Here is a 23552-nt window from a genome sequence, read left to right on the forward strand (position 1 = left end):
ACACTGCGTAGAGCTCACTGCTCAAAAAGAAAGAGGGGCTACAACCCTAGAAGGCTCACTACCTTACAAATGAGTTACAAATGATTACAAAAGAACTTGAACTATTGAATATCATCAACAAATGCCTGAGTATAGTTTCAGTTAAGCACATTTCACCAATATCTCCATTTTGCCTTACACTTCTTTGTTCCACTATTATGCAATATACTATATCATAGATTCTTACCTTGTGTAAGTTGAACTACACACAATCAATCACCAACACATCTCACATTCATACCAATAATCAAAATGATCATATCACTTTACCTTATATGTCTACAACATCAAATCTTATCGGTTGCATGTAAGCTCAAGAACACTTTAACAAATAATGAAACATGTATATCTAGTTAGCTCAATCTGAACTCCAATGTATATGTAGATCAAAAATAATTATCCACATGCTTCCCACATGTCAGCTAAGAATCCTTGATCACCAAAAAAATCACCAAAATTGATCCACATAATCTGCACAATGATCAATCACACATGTCAGCCATACCACACTATTCATCCCAATAAATTATTCACTAGACCTTCTATCTTTCTTATGAATTGCCATCAATGACTAAAATAATGGAATAAGGTACACTAGACATCCAAATAACTTTCCCCAGCTTCGTAATACAAAATATTCATCGAAAATGAAGTGTCGACCAAAATACTAAGTTCTATCAGATACCCTATTCTAGCTCGCCGGACCTGACCCAAACTACATTCCAACTTCCAATAGGATCAAATCACATATCTTGGATAGGATAATGGGCTAGGGTTGCCATCAATGACAACACCAAATGACCTGTGTAGTGTCTCTTGCCAACACAAAGTTGGTTTAAAAATTATACAAATTATGATGGTGATAAGGTGTACCTAAGAGATGATTCTCATCAAAATATTATAAGCAATGGAAGAGTCCTATTTGTTTCCATAACATGGAGGGGTGAAGGGGATCAATAGTGTATTGTATATCACTCATTTAATATAAAAATTTGTTTTCTCAAATGTATGATGGAAGATGGATAGAGGGGACATGGTCAAATACATCTAAGGGTGTTTGGATTGGAAATTTGTTTTGGTTCGATGCATGAAAATTTTATTTAATAAGTCCCAAATTATTGCAAAGAAAAGATATACAAAATATTCACATTCATCATTAGAACGAGCAACAAATATGTACATTACCTTGGGATTCAACTTGATTCCAAGGAGATCATAAAAAGGTATGTCTTGAAAGTGACTCCCTAAATATTACTAACTTCCTGATTAGTCATACGAAGCCTAACTGGACAATTAAGCACTTAATCAAAGACTACCTTGACATGATTACCAAGCTAGATGAAGTCTGAATTGCATAATTTTTTTGAGAAGGTAACCAACTTGAGGGACTACATGGCAAATTTGGGTGTGGGTTATGAGAAAATCAAATGGTGGAGGGAAGGGGAAACTTTCTCAATGTACTTGTGTGAATTGGCACGAAAGGATGTTGTAGGTCTTGTGGATTCTCAACGATTGAATATTAATGATGTAATCTTATCTCATGTGTAAAGACACTCTCTATAATAATTCAAATTGACATAACACTAGGGCTTCCAGATTGTTCTTTGTTTCCTGGTTTTGTGTCTTCTGGTTTTGGTCTGTTTATGAGACAATGAACCTTAGAATTGGCAAGGTCAATTCGAACATGGTAGGAGATAAAAAGAAGGTTGAGATGACTTCATATCATAAGTGGGAGCAAAATAAGGATATGTGGACTAAGATTATGAATGGCGGTCTCATCCCATACATTAAAAATTGAATGTTAGTGATCCCAAGGTGATGGAAGGGTTAATGGTTGGAATAATGGCATTCTCAAGGTCTGTGGTGCTGAGTTTAGCATTGATGAGGAGCTTATTGTGGGTATGACTAGATTACAGATGGAGGGGGAGAAGTTCTATAGAGAATGGAAGGTAATGGAGGAATCCCTCTCCATTATCTTTGATAAGCAGAGCAAAAGAGTCAGAGTTAGAAAAATGGTTGATGGAGGCTTCAACAAAAAAGACCTAATGATAGTATGGGAAGATGTTGTGGAGGTGGTTATGAGGTACATTACCCTAGATGGCCATTATGTCATTATTTTTTCTTATCATTTTACTATTTTAAATCATTTTAGATATGATAGGTAAATCTATATGTCATTTTATTTGCCATCTTCTTTGGAGCATAGTCTCTCCAATCATGCAAAGAACTGTGAAAACCTTGATTTATATGAGGTTCTTATCCTTCTTATAATGGAATATGCTAAAAGAAATGAATTCAATCCCTCGCCGCCCTCAAATATGAATGTAACCTCAAATCCCAAACTAGTATTGATGTGCATGTTGTGTCTAATACTGAAATTGAGGATAATAGGGTGTCGGGTGAGATGGCTATGGACTGGTGTGACCTTCAATGGTCAAAAGAAGATCTAGAGTATAGGTCCTCTTGGGAGGAGGGTCCCCCAGCAAAGGTCACTCCTGGAACTAACAATAGTAGGAAGTGTAAATCCCCCCTATAAAGGCAACCAAAAAGAATAAAACACCTCTTCTCCTGGAGACAGGTAATGATAGCTTTAAAAAGAAAAAGGTGGATAACTCAGTGGATCTATATGACAAATGGGATAAGGACATCAAGTTGGATATTCCCCTATACCTAGACCAAGTGGACCTTGATAACAATAAAAGTGATTCGGTGGATATTAACTTGCTAAAATCCACTTCCAGTCAGGAAAAGTGCTTTCCTTGGGTGATTGGTGAGATTTGCGTCATCAAACAAGGAATAAATGGAATTATTAATACTTTCACTGAGACCCCAATGCCTAATAAAATTGATAACCTCCTTAAAATGACCAAAAAATTGATTGAAGATGTTAAAGTCATGAAAACAAAACATGAATCTAGAATTGCTAGCTTGGAGAAAGAATTCATAGATTTTAAGGGAAGTCTCAATAATTTGGTTGAGATTAGTAAAAATCTATGAATAACAGTGTGGAGGGCATCAAAAAGCTGAATGAGAAAATGAAATTCCATCAAGTTCAATCGATCAACAATATTTCGAAGGTGCAGGCTTCTACAGGCTCGTCTATAAGGATCAGGAGAAGGATTAAAGAGAAAAGTACCACAAAGAGCATTGTGGAGGAGCTGGAAGATATCAATAAAAACTTTGTTGAGAAAAATCAGGAGCTTTTAGGAGCTTTTGTTTAATTTTCTGCTAATTGGCCCAGTGCTTTAGTGTAGTTTTTTAGTAGGGCTCTGTGGGGATTTTCCCCTATTTTTTTACTGTTTGGGTATTGTTTCCGGACTTTCTCACTAATATTTTATTATTTTTGGTCTTGGATTTGGGTTTTGGGTCCCTATAAAACACATTTTATCTTAATCGAAAACAACAAATATGTGCATTATTACTACTTCAAATTGTCATATTTTTTGGGTACTTAAGGGTGTTGATGTTTTGGAGACTAAGCTAGCAACAAAGAAAGTAATAGAACCAAAGGAGCTTGGAAAGTAAAAACATTATGAATAGTTAAATGGTTGTAATCTTAAATTTTATTTTTTCAAAATTGCATATATGGAAATAGAACTATGTCCAATTATACTCTATTGATTATAAATATTCCAAAATGTTGGATTTAATTGATTCTAACATGTTTGGTCCTAATAATGTTCCTCCAATTTTAAAATCTATATAGTATTTTTTTCATTGATGATTACATTAGTAGGACATGGGTGTATTTTCTTAGAATAAAATTTGAAATGTTCAATCATTTTAAAGAGTTTTAGTCTCTTATAGAAAATAATATTTGTAGGAAGATTAGGACTTTGACAACTTATAATGGCACTAGATTGTATTCAATAAATTATGATAGATTATATAAGGACCTTTGAATAGATAGATATAAGATAAATTTGTGCATCTCTTAATAGAATGGAGTTGTATAAAAACATGAATGGGATGTTCATGGAGAGGGCTAGGAGTATGCTACGTGGGGCTAGACAAGAACAAAAAAAATCTGAACAAGCAATTTCTAGGGTATTCTACCTAGTTAGCGAGTCTCTTGTATGATTTATTATGGATGCAACATTTAGTTGGAGGTTTGGTTGGGAATAAATCCCTCATTGAGACATAATCATATATTTTTTTATGAGACATATGTGCATGTGGCTAGGATGAAGTTGTTTAAGTTAGAGAACAAGGCTATAAAATGTCTCTTCATTAGCTATTGTGTCAATGTGAAAGGATACACTCTTTAAAACCCTATAGAAAAAAATCAAAAGACACTATTGTGGGGTCACCTAAATTCTTTAACAAAACCAATGATGATTATGAAGCTCATGTATTGTAGGGATTATAAGGGATTACACAATTTCCAAGAATGTTGTCAATCTACTAGGCTAAATATTGAAAGCTCTCTTGTGATGAAAAGGTTGTTAGAGAATAATGAGAGTTATGTAATGTTGACCTACTAGTAGTCTTTTTTTAATATTCTATCTAAATATTAGTTGTGGTGATATGTAGTGAAGTTACAAGTGTTGTGATAAAACAAGAACATTATTTATATATGATAATGCTTATTAAATTTTTATAGTACATCATATATTTTGTCTCACATTTGGTGATGTTGTGGAATTAATAATAAGTAATTTGAAGAAGAACATGGTATTAGATGCAATTTCATTGATTCTTGAAAGATGAATGGTGATTTAGAAGCACATGCAATAGTGACAGGGTTCATGTGGTATGGTTTGGGAGAAGAAAACAATTATATAAGATGGCACTAGATATGACACATAGTCTAGAATATGGTTATGGTCATGTAGTCTACTACAAGAAAGTAGATGGAAATGGTGGCTAGATTAGAAACATGTGTTCACATTGTCAATGTTATGCTTTCAAATATTTTTTTATAGTGAGTAGCACTAAAATAATATACAAAATGCTTATCCATGCTGAAATTTCATACTTAATCATATTTATGATATGCTAATGTCATGTATATGGTAAAAAATGGTTACATGACTCTTGGTATTCTAAAAGCTGATTGAATAGTTACATGATTGGTTTTATCATGAATAGATGTCTACTTATACTAGTTTGTATGACTATGTTGTGTTATGAACTCAGGTACTCATTTATTAGACATTGAATATATTTGTATATATTATTTTGTGACAATTCAAGACATTCTAGAAGAAGGGTATGTAGTTGGTTGATACATTATAAATTGTTTCTAAAATACCTTCTTGTACTGAATCAATGTTGATTCTAAATGATACATCTATGCACATTTTTTAATAGTAGGTAATTTTCATGAAATATTTTTTGTACATAATTTTTATGTTTCATGTATAATATTTTGGATGGTCACTATTTTATTTTATTTTTTGTATGTTATTAGATAGACTCTTGTAAGTGTTGTTGATGGCTAAATCAATCCATAACCTTAGGTTTTCATCATCCTAGTCTATCAACTATAATGAGCATAATTTTATAATAATTGTATCGGATGTTTGATTACTCATAACTTTGAATGGTTTATAATTTATAGTTATCATGATTTCTAGTTCTACTTTCTTCATTGTAGTTACAATTATTCCATTCTCCTTTGTTAAGAATATAATTGTCACCACTTTCAAAGCATCTTCTGCCTTTACCTTGTTGACAACAAATTGCAATTGAAATGCCATCTCCAAGGTAGTTCTTTTTTAATCAATCTTTTTTCATAAGTTTGTAAAGAACCTATAAAATCTTCAATAGAAATTTTTTTACAGCTTATTTAATTCTTCAATTAAAATGATAAATTGATAAAACATTGATGACAAGCTTATTAATATCTTCTTCACTGCTCTTCAATATTCTTTTGTCTCTCCATGAGACTAGACTTAATTAGCCATACACACGATATGAGTAAATAATTTCATTTATTGAGTCCTAATCTTTCACCTATAAGTTTTTAAACTCTCTTCTTAGTATAAAAATTTTACTTTATTGCCTTGATAAGTATTCTATAGACTATGCCATGATTTCTTAATTTTTATTACCATTACAAATTTAGAATATTGAATCATAAATTATCTTAATGTACAAAATTAAGATTTTAGCATTTTTTTTCTATTTCAATTGAAAAGAATTTTGAACTTGTTTTAAGCCATTACATAGGTTGTCTATCTGGCTAGCTCTAATAATCCATTCTCCATTAAGTGCAGAATGGATCTTTTGAATAAAATGACATCTTCATCTTAGTGCCCTAATAGTTGAGCTAAGTTAAGTCATTCTCAACTGTTTGCATAGATCTTTTGAATAAAATCACATCTTCATCTTAGTGCCCAAACAATCATAATTATTCCTATTGAACAAGAAAATTTTGTAGTCAAGTGAGATAACTACTCATACTAGCCATTACAAGTTGATTCTAATAGATTTTCAATCTTTAACTCCATAATTAACTTTCATAACAATTTGATAGACTAATGTATATTCTTTTATTAATTTTTTATTTTTCAAATTGAATAATGTCTATATAACAATTCATATTTCATTTATGTTGATAATTCCTCATAAATCTTTTCTAACTGCTAACAAAATATTTATCTAAAACAATTACTCATTTCCAAGAAATTCTGAATGTTTCCTCATACAATTTAAAAGATCTAATTAGATATTTCCATTGGTTCTTCTAAAATGTTAAAAAATATTCAAGATAGTTCTATGTTATTTTGGATCCTTGTACGTATTCTTACATGGGTTTACATTCTTGACTATTCTATATTCATCAAACGCTGTTGTGCAGAAAAGAAGTTTCAAGGCCATTGCGAGGAAGAAGAAAACGTGAATGAGCGCACATCTCTGTCCACATTTATAAAAGCTATGAAAACGCGTTAACGTTGCTTTATGGACATCATCGATATCATCACGTTTGACAATGATTTTTCTCTTGAAAATGGAAAAATAAAGTATATATACCATTCATTCAGGATAGATGATACACCATTTACTGTTATTAAAATTGTGCAATTCAACTGTGATTGGCTTGGCCAAAACATGAAATTCTTATCGCGTGAAGCGCAATGCCCACATATTTGCCTCATCCATATTTTATAATGGTTTTGGAAGCGGAGGAAAGACGGCAACGTCAATCTATAATGTATAGCATGCTAAATAGCGGCACCTGCCCGTAAATAAAACAAGTGCTGCAGGGCAGGCGTAGTTCCTGCCGAGTGCTGCAAAGGTGGTTGTGGATTGGTTTTGTTCTAAGAATGGTAGTGTTGGAGGTCTGTTCATTCATGTAATTGTCTCAAACAAAAATATGAGCAATTTGAGCATGGTAGATGGCAATAGTTTTGTTTGACCTATTTGAGCGTGGTAGATGGCAATAGTGGATGCTCGGACATTGGTGAGCATGTTTCAATCACATATCGTTACAGTTAAACGAACATGAAATACAAATCAAAGCTGTTAATCAGTCTTATTTGTATACAAGAAATTCTAGCAGTAAAAACACAGTAAATCGGAAAGGCTTATTAATTTTGATAAGAATGAGGATGCCTCCAGATAAAATGGTCACTAATGTATCGGTAAAATTAGTCTTCACTACTTTTCTTTTTCTCTAGTAATTTTTACTAAAATTTGTTCATGAATTTTCTTCTATTAATATTCAAGCCTAGCAGCAGCTTGTCATCTGAAGAAGAACAACTTGAGAAGCAGGCTGGAGGATTTGATGCAACATAAAATGAAAAACCATTTGGACTCGCTCGCTTCTCGTAGAACTGCATAGAAATCAATTTGATTGTATTTTCCGTAAAAAATTCTTACAGAGCCTCCAAAAACTGAGAAGCCTATGATTCTATGACAGATGATCAGAAAAGGAGTTCATATGTATAATTTCAATAGTCTGAAATTGTGAGCTTGTGCATGCTTATCTGTCAAAGTTGCAATTTGCAAAGCTTGTCTGTACATGGATTACTCTGTAATACATACTAAAAACTGCCAGCATTCAAACTGAAAGTTCAGGCTTTGTCATCCCCCCTTTAGAAGCATTGAAACCAGCAATTCCTGCTTCAGCATTATTTTATAATGGTGCTTTCAATCCGTATCTTCTCAGTTTCACTATAACTCTATGTTATGCAAGTAGTATGAGAACTGCTTTGGAAGCTCACAATGTTGCCATTTTCCTCTTAAACTTAGATATTTGAGTTAACAAAACTAGCCAGTCGACTTCCGCAGAACATTTAAGTCCTAAATTAATGGCGTTAGTAATGAGAGACAAATTTACTCTAGTTTTGTTAAGAGGTTGTTCCAGGTGGCAACTGTAAGCAGAACGTAGTCCAGTCCACTGTTACAAATAACATCTAGTGGAATAGAATTTAAATATTTTTCATGCTGCTGAAATTTCTGGAAAGGAACATTGTATTGCAAATTTCTTCAGGGCACCTTCAGTGAAATATATAATTGAATTGTGTACAAATTTATTAACATATCAATGTTGCATTGTGACCCCTTCACAAATTGTAATAACCATTAATGTAATAGCTCGCTTCAATACTCGTAGTATGGATTTTTCAGATTTTTTCATTATAGGAATATTGTCAATCTCATTCTCTGCTGAGTCGGTTGACAAAAAGAAGCTCCAATATGCTAGATATGAATTAGATATTTTCTTTATGCAGCTCATACATTATCAGATGCTGGTTCAAGATGACTGAAGATGTGCTCGAAACATTTTACATTTAATATAAATCAATTTTCCAAACAATCTTCACATTGTTTCAAAGGGGCTTAATTTTGACTTTATATGTTTTAGATAGTGATAATTATGTTGTAGGATTGTTCCTACACTGTCAGATAGTAGCATTAAGAGCTCCTACATGGCTTCTTTGCTAAAAGGCTACTAGTTAACTCCAAAGGCTTTTATTGCTAAGCATAGAGTTCAAATCCTCAAACCATTGCTCCAATTCAATATCAGTTCAAATCCTCAAACCATTGCTCCAATTCAATATCAGAGGCATTTACAAGAGTTTGTTAAATGAAAACCCTATAAAACTACTCTTCAAATTCAATTCCCTTAGGCAGCTACCACTTAAAAAGTTAAAAATGATTAAAAATTCATACACAAGTGTTACTCAAAGCCAAACCTCAGAGCCATTAACTACTGAAAATGGAACGCTTGTTGATAACTGATGCTGCTCTAGCATGCAACTCCATGCAGCTCCAGCATGCAACTCCATGCAGCTCCAGTTTGGACATGAATCTATCCATTCATCAACATGCATAAGCTATTTTTAGTTTAAATCAGTTTTTGTTTATTCATGCGAATAAGGCATGTACTCCAGCATGCACTAATCCTTGGGACTATTTTTAGTTTTGTTTTTTGCATGAGTTTGTTTTTAGTAAATAAAGCATGTTGTGCATGCACTTATTGTATTCTTAATTTAGGGAGTAGTTTATTTTTTTAGTTTGAGAGCCTTAGTAGCTTTCCATGCAATGCTAGAAATATATTTAGAACTGCAGTTATTATTAATTCTTCTAGGTTGCAAATTCTTTATATATATACAGCCTCTATGTAATTTTTTGATTAAGCTTCAATAAAGAAATTGGTGTGTGCAATTCCAAAAAACAAGGCACTTTGTTTCTAATTCAGAATTGTGATTTCTTTTTGCAATTTATTCTTTTTGTTGTTATTGTTTGCTAATCAGCTAGTTCAGAGTGGATAGGTCAGGTTCAAAATTCTACAAGTGGTATCAAAGCAGGTAAAATTGTTTTGGGTTAAAGTTTTATTGTTGGAATTTCGCCAAAGTTAATCATGTCGAATTCTAACAATATGCCCATTCCAGAATTTGATGGGAATGATTATGATTATTGGTGCATTAAGTTGCTGATCTTTTTTATTGGGAAAGATTTGTGGGAGATTATTGAATCAAGTTATGAAGAGCCAGCTGATTGGAATGCCCTTACAGCCAATGAAAGAACAACAAGAAAGGAAGCAAGGAAAAAGAATGCTCAAGCTTTGTTTCACATTTAGATAGATCTTGATAAGAGCTTATTTCCAAGAATATCAAGAGCAACAACTACCAAAGATGCTTGGAAGACTCTACAAGAAGCTTACCAGGGTAGTGATCAAGTTAAAGTGGTAAAGCTTCAGACATTGAAGTGAGAATTCAAAAATTTGAAGATGCAAGAAGCTGAAAGTATAAGTGATTATTGTGTTAGAGTCAAAGATGTGGTCAATAAAATGGCTACACTTGGGGAAATTGTAAGCAATGAAGTTTTGATTAAAAAGGTGTTGAGATCTTTGACACCTAGATGGAATCATGTAGCAATAATCATAGAAGAAAGCAAGGATTTGACAAAACTATAGTTTGATCAACTGGTTGGATCCCTGATGTCTCATGAAGAAAGATTGAAAGATTCTTTTGAAGGTGTAGAGAAAGCGTTTTCCTCTAAATTGCTAATCACAAAAAATGAAGATGTAAGCAGCAATAGTGCCAAAATCAATAAAGGCCAAGGTAAAGGGCAAAGCCAAAATTCTTCAAGAGGTAGAGGAAGAGGTGGCTCAAGAGAAAGTGGTGGTTTCAGAGGAAGAGGTAGAGGCAGATTTGATAAGAGAAATGTTCAATGTTACCATTGTAACAGGTATGGCCACTTTGAAAGAGAATGCAGATTGAAAGAAGGTAAAAGTGCTAACTATACTCACAAAAAGTAGTGAGAATCCTCCCAATCACTTATTTTTGTCTTATGCAAAGGGTGAAAATACTAGTAAAGATGTTTGGTACCTAGATTCTGGATGCTCTAACCATATGACAGGGAATGAGAAGTTGTTCTCAACAAAGGATGGAAGTTTAAATCCAAAATCTAGCTTGGTGATGATAAATCATAGGAGGTTTCTAGCAAAGGAGCTATGGAGGTCCAAACAAAAGAAGGTATAAAGGGTATTCATGATATTTATTATACTCCACAATTGAAGCTTAGTTTGTTAAGTGTTGGGTAGCTATATGAGAAAAATTATAAAGTAGTCTTTGAGAATAAGACATGTACTATCTATGACAAGAATAAGGGTAATAGGGTGATCATTGTTGTTCCTATGACAAGAAATAGGATGTTCCCCTTGAGGTTTGGTGAACATAACAATAGTTTGGCAAATATGACTTATGAGGATTCAAATTGGTTATGGCATCTCAGGTATGGGCATTTAAATTTTCATAGTTTGAAGTTTCTAACCTCACATGCATTAGTTTCTGGTTTGCCCAAGGTTGAGGAACACAAGGAGGTTTCTGAAGGTTGTGCTAAAGGAAAGCATGCAAGAGAAAAGTTTCCAAAGGGAAATGCATGGAGGGATCATCACCCACTTCAGCTTGTTCATTCAAATATATGTGGTCCTATGCAGACTAAGAGTTTGGATAAGTCATCATATTTCATCACTTTTATTGATGATTACTCATGAAATTGTTGTGTATATTTTTTGAAGGCCAAAGATGAAGCCTTGGATACTTTCAAGAAGTTTAAAGCCCTTATGGAAAATGAGAAAGGGTGCAAGATCAAATGTTTAAGGACTGATCATGGATGAGAGTTTTGCTCAAAGGCTTTCTAAAGTTATTGTGATTTTAATGGCATCAAGAGGCAACTTACTACTACATACACACCTCAACAGAATGGAGTAGCTAAAAGGAAGAATTTTACTGTGGTTGAAATGGCAAGGTGCATGTTACAAACCAAGAGATTGAGCAATTCTTATTGGGGAGATGCAATTGCTACAATGGTGTACATCCTTAACCGTAGCCCCACTAGTGCACTAGAAAAGATGACTCCTTATGAAGCTTGGTATGGAAAAAGGCCTAATGTTAATCATTTCAAAGTTTTTGGTTGTTTAGCTTATGTGCATGTACCTGATCAGAATAGATAGAAGTTAGATGCAAAGAGTGAGTCATATATTTTTATTGGGTATAGTGAGAAAAGCAAGGCTTATAGATTGTATAATCCCATCACTAATAAGCTTATTGTCTCAAGAGATGTAATTTTTTATGAAGGGGGAGTTTATGGTCATTTAAAAGGCCATGTTGAGAAGCCAAAATCTATTTTGAATGATGATATAATTGCTGATATTGATCATGAGTAGCCAACTAATGTTCATATATCCAGTGGTTTAACTCCACCAAGCAACCCTTCATCAAGTTCTTTAGTACCAAGTTCAAGTCCATCTTCTTCTCCAAGTTTTACAAGGAAGGTAAGGAGATTGAGTGATATCTACCAGAGGAGTGGAAATCAAGTACATGAAGAAAACCCAATAGGTGAGATAGTGAATTTTGCTTTATTAGCCAAGGCTGATTTTGAACCATCATGTTTTGAAGATGCATGTACTAATGAGATTTGGATGAAAGCCATGGAATAAGAGATGGATTCCATTGACAGGAATGACACTTGGGAGTTAACAGAACTTCCAGATGACAAAAAAAGGATTGGCACCAAATGGGTCTACAAGACCAAGTTTAATAGTGACGAGAGTGTTGAAAGACACAAGGCAAGATTAGTTGCTAAAGGCTTCACACAGAAGTATGGAATTGACTATGAAGAAACATTTGCACCAATAGCAAGACAAGAGACCATAATAATGTTGATTTCATTAGCATCTCAAAAGAAGTGGAGCATACATCATATGGACGTGAAAAGTGCCTTCTTGAATGGGTACTTAGAAGAGGAAGTATATGTGGAGCAGCCATAAGGTTTTGAAGTGGAAGGAAAAGAGCATCTTATTTACAGGTTGAAGAAGGCTTTGTATGGCCTCAAGTAAGCACCAAGAGTGTGGTATGCCAAGATTGATGGATACTTTCAGAAGAATGCGTTCCAAAGAAGTAAGAATGATCCTACCCTTTACTACAAACAAGAAGGTATTGATATTCTCATCATAAGTTTGTATGTTGATGATCTTTTGTATATGGGTAGTAGTTCTAAGATGAAAGATGAGTTCAAAGCTGCTATGATAAAAGAATTTGAGATGAAAGATCTTGGTCTAATGAAATATTTTCTAGGAATGGAGGTTTATCAAAGTAAGGATGAGATTTTCATTTATCAAACAAAGTATGCACAAGATATGCTGAAGAAATTTAATATGACTGATTGTAACCCTGCCTCCACTCCAAGTGCTCATGGAGTTTTGTTATGTCAAGATGATGGTGCTAATTTAGTTGATGAGACAGCTTACAAAATTATTGTGGGGAGCTTGATGTTTCTAATCCACACGAGGCCTGATATTGCCTATTCTGTTTCACTTGTTTCAAGGTATATGACAAATCCATCTGAAATACATATGAAGGTAGCCAAGAGGATTTTGAGGTATGTGAAAGGGAATTTAAGTTTTGGTATTCATTACTACTCTTCTGAAAAGTTCAATCTTGTAGGCTTTAGTGATTTAGATTGGGAAGGTAGTATGGATGACCGTAAATCTACATCTGGAAATTGTTTTTCTTTTGGTTCTGGATTAATTACTTGGGGCTCAAAAAAATAAAGCATTATTTCCCGCTCATCTACAAAAGCAAAGTATGTTGCAATTACCTTAGCAGGTACACAAGCTCTTTGGCTCAAAAAAAATTTGGAAGAAATTGGAGAAAAGCAAATTTAGCCTGCAGTGATATATTGTGACAATGTGAGTGCCATCAAGTTAGCTAAGAATTCAGCTCATCACAGCAGAACAAAGCATTTTGATTTGAAATATCACTTCATACGAGATTTGGTGCAGAAGAAGGATGTTGAATTGAAGCACATCAACACTCAAGATCAACTAGTAGATATATTCACCAAAGTGGTTGTGAAAGATTAGTTTATAGCACTGCGAGATAAGATTGTGAGCCCTCTCAGCATCAAGGGGGAGTATGTTGATAACTAATGTTGCTCTAGCATGCAGCTCCATGCAACTCCAGTTTGGACATGAATCTATCCATTCATCACCATGCATAAGCTATTTTTAGTTTAAATCATTTTTTGTTTATTCATGCAAATAAAGCATGTACTCCAGCATGCATTAATCCTTAGGACTATTTTTAGTTTTGTTTTTTGCATGAGTTTGTTTTTAGTAAATAAAACATGTTGTGCATGCACTTATTGTATTCTTTATTTAGGGAGTAGTTTGTTTATTTAGTTTGAGAGCCTTAGTAGCTTTCCATGCAATGCTAGGAATATATTTAGAACTGCAATTATTATTAATTCTTTTAGGCTGCAAATTCTTTATATATATACAACCTCTATGTAATTTTTTAATTTAGCTTCAATAAAGAAATTGGTGTGTGCAATTCCAAAAAATAGGGCACTTTGTTTTTTATTCTGAATTGTGAATTCTTTTTGCAATTTATTCTTTTTGTTGTTATTGTTTGCTAATCAACTGATTTAAAGAGGATAGGTTAGGTTCAAAATTCTAAAACACTGTTCTAAGTCCTGATTTATTAGATACTCAAAACTTCCAAAAAGTGGAATTTAAGTGACAGTACTAGAAAGGCACAAATCTAGAAAAGTCTGAACCTCTTTTAAATAAACCCAAGGCTCATTGGAAATGATGGTTATGCATTCTTTGTAGCCTTGGAGGTGCTCGTGGTTAATCAAAGGTGGAATGTGCACTACAACCTGTACGCACTCTTTTTCAGCCCCGCCATCAGTTGACAAATTACACACTCCTCCTGATAAAGCAATGCTCCCATCATTATTGTTCCCATTGCCATCCATCCCTGACAAAAAAATGTTTCTTCCCACCGTCAATCAACAAATCAAACTCCAATTAATGCAGACAAAAAAGTGTACCAAACACCAAATGTTTTGAGAGTACTGAGAGCTCCATGGCTTAAATAAAGATTGAAGGAAAATGGAAAATGAACATAACCATTTCCATCAACATTAGCCTCAAAACCATCAAAAGCATCTAAAAGTAGTTGCTAATGGTCTAGCCTAAGACTTCTTCGTGTCCTGAGATGAATGATGCTGGAAATCCTAATTGCCAGCTGTAACCAACATCCTACAGAAACGGTAATCACAAGATTTTGGTTTTTGCTCCCTTCCCCTTCCTCTATATCTGCACCTTCTCTTGCATTGAATTCTGGAATGCCTCCACATCCTCCAACGAGACCCTGTGAAAACACACATGTGACAGACAGTCGCTAAAGAATGATTATATATGCAGGGAATATAGAATTAAAGTTTTGCAAAGGAAAAACTAAGCCATGCTATTGGCTGTGCAGAACCTATTTAATAATTGTTTAATGCCAACCCTCCCCAATAGTTCCATGTGGAGCAGGAACTAAAAAGAGTTTTGTTTTGATTACATAACCCTGTGATAAAAAATGAGATGAGAATGAAAATTGTATACAATGTCTTTCTCCCTTCTGTTTTTTATTAAGTAATAAATAAGTTTGCAAGTGTGAATATTTTGAAGCAGATCTAGTTTATGAGATAATTTCAATTTTATTTTTTAGATTAATTTTTATTTTAAACAATTTATTTATATTTGTGAGTGTAGTATCTTTTAGTGGTTTTTTATTAAATATTTTATTTTTTAATTTTTAAAATTTAAGATTTAGTTTTATCTTATATTAATTTTTATTATTTATTATGAGAAAATCTAATATATTTTTATTAATTTTAATGTCTAATTGTATATAAGGACATATATTTATTAATTTTAGATCATGATAGATTAATTTGTGAAATACAAAAGGGAATAATTTAAATAGAAATAATATTTGAAGAATCATAACAATATTACATTAACATAAATTATTCTAGGTTCATGCACTCTTTCTTCTTCTTCTTCAAAATCTTGGTTCCAAATTGAGTGAATAGATCCATTTAGAGGTCTAAGTAATGAGGACACAACCTTTATAATTTAGCAATTTTTTTAAAGATGTTTCTAAGCACCATTGGTCCTAATTGAGATCAAGTAATGAAAAATCATGCAAACAAAATATAATTATTTGGATGAATATTATCTCATTGTGGAATCATATTTGTATATATAATTTCTTTTGAAGCTAATAGATCATAGTTTTTTAACAGATTTCATTCATCATTGATTGATGTAGAAAGATTGTATCCTATGACTATTATTTCACTAACTTATTGATCTTCTCTTATGTTACCATTATGAACTTCTCCTTCACCAACACCTCATATCTTTATGTACTAAGAACACAAAGATAAAGAAAGAATAAATTATTCCTCCTTTATAAATACATCCCATTATATTTGGCAAACCACCATTACCAATTCATGAGGATATCACTAGAAATGGGGAGGCTATCAATCACATATTCAACGCTCTAACACTAATGGTGATTGGTGTTTATCTTTTTGTCAACTTGCTAACCAATTTTTATTTTTTTTAATTATTCTACAAAATTTAGATTATTTTATGACAAAATATTTTTTTTAAAGAAGCACGGTGCATTATAATATTTGTATTTATCATAAAATTATAATATTATTAGTTTGGTTTATTCTCCTACTAAGGATAAGAAAATAATAACTAATTTGTGGTTTTTAGTTAATCATGATAGAGTTGTAGTTAGTACATATCCTAAATTAATTTATATGGATATAATGGATAATGCTTTGCATTCAAATATTTTTTCCAATATTAATTCTCTTGTTGAATTCTTAGATTTTTATGAGGATTCACCTAAGATTCATCATGAAAGAGTTGTTCTATATGGTGAAATAACACTTGCATAGAAAATACATAATCATACATAACATAAAGATCATAAAAAATGAATAAAGTATGTAAAAAAATTATGTGCATTTTTGTCAACCAAGAAAAATAATCTAAAAAAATAGAATAGATATTATTCAAATGTAGCTAATTGGGATCAAAGAGGTATATGACTATATATTCCCAACTCTTAAAGAGGATTTGAAATCTTATGTAAATATTAAAAATATATTATATTTAAAAGATAAAACTCTAGATGTCAAATTAAGGATGAGTAGGGTGGATAAATGAAAAGGGAAAAAAATAATCATAAATAGGAAAAATGAATTTTTCTTGATTAGATATGAAATGTATGATAAATAATCATGAAATAAATTAGAAATAATATTTAAAAAAAAAACAAGTTTATAAGGTTGGAGCTTTATAGAACAAGAGCTGCAAGTAGGGTAGTTCCTGCCAAGCACTGACAGGCAGGGAATGTGGTTGTTTTATGTGGTAGAGTAGTAGTCAGATGAAATAGATTATTAGTACAGATTGCAGTTAATTATAAGTGCAAGTAGCAGAGTCGTTGGGAAATAGATTACTAGTACAGATTGCAGTTAATTATAAGTGCAAGTAGCAGAGTTATTGGGAAAGAGGAGATACATTAGTATGCGTAATATCCATCTAACAAGCATATAAAACACTACAACTCAAAGTGAAAGAATATATATGTGCAATGCATAAATTTAGTAAATGTATCTGCTTCCATTCTTTTCTGATCAGATTGTCAATTGATTTAACATAAGATGGCAATACAAAGTGGAAGAAGGAGATATATATTGACATATATTTGCCAAATGTTGTTTGTCTATTAACTATGTTGTACAATTTGAAGACCAAACTAGTCAAACTAGTACAATGATAATAAACTGTGTAATTTCATTTGTTTTTTTTAATCAGTAGGAGTTGTGGCTATTTGGAGCTTTTATGTGGGCTTCCTGGCTATTTAGAGCTTTTGCATTAAAAAACCTACAAACTTGCAAAATTAATAACATGAAGATTAGCTAAAATAGAAATCAGTTATGAGGTATAGTTTATTTATAATTAGTTCATAATCTGTCTAGATTAGATCACAATTTGGTAAGTTGAAAACAAAAACAAATCCCAATATCTAAATCATGTAGTAGAAAATTTGGTTGAGAGATTGTCGTACATAGTAACAAATAATACTTGTCAACATATCATTTAAAATAATGACATAGTGGCATGACTGGCAGCTATGTCCCAAAGGAAAAATGGTTTGAACGTTATGAGTTATTGGCAATTAATATTTGAAAGGCTTCTATTGAAGGGAATGTTTGCCAAATGGCATTGCCCTGAGGTCAACAATGACTTGCAAAGGAAACAAAGACCTGAAGGCAATAGCTGAAAGTTCATAACCTGAAGATATTAATGGCTTGAAGGTGACTATGGGAATAATTTTGTGTTGATTATATGACAAGTTGTAATAATTTCTCAAAAGCTTTGAATTATAGGCAACGGCTGATGTGGTTGGATTAGAGGACTTGATAGTAATCGTGGCTTAAGCGATAGTGGTTTGTGGCATATATCTTCAATTTTAAAAACCATACAACTAGTGAGACAAAATATCCAACTTCAATTTTCATCAATAATTTATACAAATTGCTAAAATAGACCGAAAATGGAAAGTAGGGTAAAGATTCCAAAGAAGAGTGACAAAAGAGAAAGAAAAAGGACAAAGTGAAAGGCAACAAACATACCTTCCTTTGTTAATTTCACTTTCTATGTTAATTTCGCTTTCTATCTATAGCAGAATCGGTGCCAAAATAGATAATCGATGGATATTTACACATGTGGCCAATCATACAATTTGTGAAGACGTGTTAAATATCAAACTGGTTAAGTTGAGCTATTTTCATACATCTTTCAATTCTCTTATAGCATGCCAATTATCCTTCAATTGTGAAAAAGATTGCATCCTAGGAGTTGTATTCTCTGTGGTATGCATGGTCCCCTGTACCTTCCCGTAACTTTTAGCTATCAAATTATTTTTCAAATGTAAGGCAAATGTCTGGATGTCGGTTAGAAAAAAAAAGCCACTACAAAAAAATAATTAACACATTATACCAAAAAAAAATATCAGTTCAAATATACCGTAATGAATTTGAAATAGAATTGGTATGGGAGACTTCACAGATATGATTGTTGGCATGTGTGATGACATAAATATAGTATAAACATTCTAATATATACAAAAAATGATATTTACAATAAAATGCAACATGGAAATAGTTTGGATGATAGAAGCCTGCTAACATTTAAATGAACAATGCAGAAAGATGACAGTTTTCTCGTATCTTGCAGGAACATCCACAAATTTCAATGAACACCTTTCAAACAGAAAATAGAAATTTGCAAATAAATACAATGTGGTAATAGTTTGCACCCTTTAAATATTAGTGTCCAAAATGATCATCCAAATAGGTCAATGGATCTGTCGAAGTGCACCTAGCTTGGAGACAAAAGGATTGTCAAAGACATCACTAGTGAGCTATAAAAAAAAAAAATAGTCCCATTGATTGATTGAGATAAATTTTTCAAGAATTTATTTTTAGCATGAAAACATGATCTTGTATATATAAATATGGTTTGTAATCAGTTTATGAGTGAAAGGTTATGTGAAATTGGTGTGATCAACTAGGGGTAACATTTCTAGCTATAAGAGGAGGGGAATGAGAATAATCAAACCCCTGCACTATCAGGAAAAGGAGGGAGCATTGTCAAAGCCCTACACTGCTAGGAAGTAGAGGTTGAGGGAAGCCCCTGAAGCTAGTTTGTTTACGCCATTTTCCCTGGTTTCCTAGTGAGAAGAACAATCTTATCAATGGCTAGAGGAGTTTAGAACAAGAAGGAATTTATCTCTACTTGACCTAAAGGACTGAGGAAGATAGGAATTAAACAATGGATGAGAAATCAGTTCAGAACTAAGTAAGCAGCAACAAGGCATATCACATGATACTACTCATAGTTGGCGAAATTTGAAGAGGTTTAAGGCGAGCTTATAATTGTTGATGTAGAGCGTGGCAGGTAGTTTTGTACCGAGTACTTAAAAATTCCATGCTTTTCAACAATAAAAGAAATTATAAATATACAAACAGACAATATATCACGTTTAGAGGCCTTAAAAATTCTACAAAGATATCATAGAGACTGTAGCGGACATCATACATTTGAATTCAGAAAAGTCTAACACTCCATTGCAGTCTGAATCAAATCTGCATATCATTTTCTCGCACTCCTGTGGTTGCTGCGAATGTGGAATTAATTCCAGTCTTGACAGAACTCGTTGCAGCTCCTCACAAGAGATATATCCGTCTTTATTCTCATCAAAAATCTTGAATGCCTCCATCAGATCTTCTGACTCATATATATCTTTGTCTTGTTCGCAGTTGAAGATGAAATGATATAATTCAACAAACTCTTCGAATTGAAGACTATCGCTACAATCATCTGCACCTTTGTTTCTCACCATTAATCTCAAATCTTCTTCTGCCATTACTATTCCGAGCTTGTTTGTGAATCGACAGATTTCATGGACAGTAACGGCTCCATCAGCATTTGTCTCGAGTAGTTGATATACTCTTCGAATTTCATTCAGATCAGCCATTTCAAGAGAGAGAGAAAACGCAGCTATTAGCTCTAAATATATAAAAGCAAACACGTAATCAATTGCTCAGAGTAAAAAGCAATAGATACATATACAATCTGAAAAAGCAAACACGTAATTGATCGCTCAGAGTAAAAAGCGATAGATACATATACAATTTGAGTATGATATATGATCGATCTCCTGTCTGGTTGAAAAGATTAATCCGTGTTTATAAGGGGCAGAAAGGGCAGAAAAGACGGTTGGAGGGTGTTGCAAGGAAGAAGATTAGAACGCGAAGGAGCGCATAGGTTGTCAGTCCACATTTGAAAACGCGTTACCGTAGCTTCGTACACATTTTGGAGATCATCACGATTCACGATGACTTTTCCATGTAGAAACGGGGAAATAATGAATCCGACTTATCTAGAGGGTCTGACGTATTCGTGAATCCGACTTATCTAGTGTGTCTGACGTATGTGTGTGGAAACCGTGTGTCCACCATGTGAAAAGCGCTTCCCTTGTTTCATAGCCGCGCGTACAAAAAGTGGCGTGTTTAAATTAGATACCATTGTTAATGTACGATAATCTTATGTATCTAGTTCGGCTATTTATTAAATTAACAAACATATTTATCTTATGTGGATTTTTTTTTTAATATTTTTCTGAATTTGACATTCTTAATTGAATTGGTCTTTCTATTACTGCTTTATATCTTACTAGTCCCTGTGTGTATAGACAGACGAATGTTTTTACTTCACTAAATTTAATTAGTTCGTTCATTAGAATCCATGTCAAGCAGTAAAATAAAATTTATCTTATAGTTAAGGTTGTTTATTTAAATAATTTTGTTAGTTTTATTGTTTTTTCTAATTAGCTGCTCACATTTTCCAGCAGTTTTATTCTTTTTATTTTTTTTCTATTTTAGAAATTTGAGGAAAAATAATTACATCAAATCAAACATCAAAGAAGATAACAAATTAAACTTCTTACTAATGTTGTTCCATCAATAGCATTCCTCTTTTAGCCATCCACTCGTACACAATGCGAAAAAACAGATGTAAAGACAATTCGACGGATTTCTTTAGTTCGTTGTTTTTCATAGATTTTTACTAGTTTTTACCCCAGATTTACATGTAAATCTCTTAAATAATTTTTTTACATGTAAATCTCTTAAACAAGAACATAACCATAATACCAATATTTTTACCTGGAAACCTGGAAAGGAAAAAACCATGTTGAGATTGAGTACCCACAATATTATTATACTATGGCCAGTAGTAAAACAATATTACATGAGGGGAATTCATATGCATTCAGGCACACTGCCTAGAGCTCACTGCTCAATTACAAATGGGCTACAACCCGGAGGAAGGCTCACTGCCTTACAAGCTAATACAAAATGATTACAATGACTAATGAACTAAAGGAAACCATCTAACTATGTCAAATAACAGTTATGGTTAGGCACAAAGTGATCAGTTGTTGTTGTTATGATAAATTGCTCTATTTTGCTCTGCTACTGATTATCAGATCAACAAAACTTAAGGTATGCACGTGAAACTGCGCTCAATCGCTCCCAAAATCATCTCCCATATCATAACATCACCCAAAACATTATCCAAGTCAATCTTATATACCCGCACTTAAAAAATTGATCTCCAACAACTCAGCTTCTCAAAATATCAAAATATGAAACTTGTAGCTTCAAGTTGGCTCAAATTTTCACAAGACCATATTCTAGATCTAAAACATGTGATCACACACTTCCCATAAGTTGGTCCAATTACATTGAACTTACCAAAAACCATGAGAAACACCTCAAAGAATCTGATTCATACATTACATCACCAATTATGAAGATAACCCTGTTTTAGTGCTCTACCAGATACCAGACCTTCTAACATGCATAAGAAACAATGCTGGAGGATAGGATTGCATGATAATATGCTTCTCATACTCAATCAACTTAACTCTCATCACTAAAACTAAAAATGCATCACCGGAAATGAGAAATGCTCACCAACACTGTACACTAAGTATCATCGACATACTTATACCAAAAATTACTCAAGACATCTGGATATCCCAAACTCCATACCAGATAATATCAATAGGTTGAGTTGCCATCAATGTCAACTCCTAAGAAATATCATGCACCAGACATCATAAATCTTCACTGGAGCATCACCGGAATAGTGTCTTATGCGAACAATCTCCTCCTTTGGAATTGATGGCAACAATGTAAAAAATGATAAGTATTCCACAACTCCAAAAACTACAAGCAAACCAACAATCTGAAATCTATACACTCAACTGACTTCCCCTAAGAATGAGCATCGATTTTCACTTCTCTCTCCCAAATCTCTCTCCCTTTGACATCAATGGAAAAAAGTAGGAATCCACTAAGACTAATGTACAAATGAAGGCAATAATTTAGATGAATTTAAAAATGTCTACATAAGTGACCTTCAAGGATTTCAAGTACTCATTCTATCCTCTTAGGAAACAATCTAAAACATTAATCAGAGCACTAAACATGTATATATGAACTGCAATGCCTTTGAGATCTGAGGGCACCGGTTTACCTAAAGCACTTATTGTATCTTTCTAGGCTCCAAGTAAGGTGTCCATCTAGGTAGTGATCAGACTTCTCAGTTCACCCACTCTTCTTAACACTTGTTCTTTTTCCTTATTCATGTCCTTTATTTTGTCAATAGGATCCATTATTTGAGATTTAGGGGAACTTCTAAAAAATGAATGTGGAGAAAATGAATTACCAATATTGGCTAGTTTCCCTTCAAGATCTCTCATTTACTTATCAATATCTGCATTAAACTTGGGAAAAAAGAGACATGATATGAATATTTTGCCACTTTCATCTAATGCATCTTCTACACTTTTTACCACGGACTTCAAAACATCTCTATCAGCCTCAATTGTTTTCAAATAGGTTTGAAGCCTCATCTCATTGAACTTATTCAAAACCTTTATATCTGCAACTTTCTCTAATGATACAAAATCCGATTCTACTTTATTTAACAAATCCTTAAGCTTACCGGAGGGTGACTCATTGGAAATCTGCTTAAGGTTAAGCAAAAATTTCTTCAAAATTGTTGTTGCCAAAGATATCACCTCTTTCTCTTCTAATGCAAACTTGAGTAAGTC

At 33.0% G+C, this 23552-nt stretch overlaps 1 protein-coding gene across 1 annotated transcript; it reads right to left on the reverse strand.

Moving 5' to 3' along the window:
* Window positions 1-19058: 19058 nt before the first annotated feature.
* Window positions 19059-20593, reverse strand: LOC131070980 (calmodulin-like protein 6). The gene has a single exon (XM_058006688.1). It carries the CDS (start codon window positions 20403-20405, stop codon window positions 19929-19931), a length of 477 nt encoding a protein of 158 aa, XP_057862671.1. The 5' UTR covers window positions 20406-20593; the 3' UTR covers window positions 19059-19928.
* Between the last annotated feature and the right edge of the window lie 2959 nt (window positions 20594-23552).

Source organism: Cryptomeria japonica, chromosome 3 (genome assembly GCF_030272615.1).
Source record: "Cryptomeria japonica chromosome 3, Sugi_1.0, whole genome shotgun sequence".
Lineage (NCBI taxonomy): Eukaryota > Viridiplantae > Streptophyta > Pinopsida > Cupressales > Cupressaceae > Cryptomeria > Cryptomeria japonica.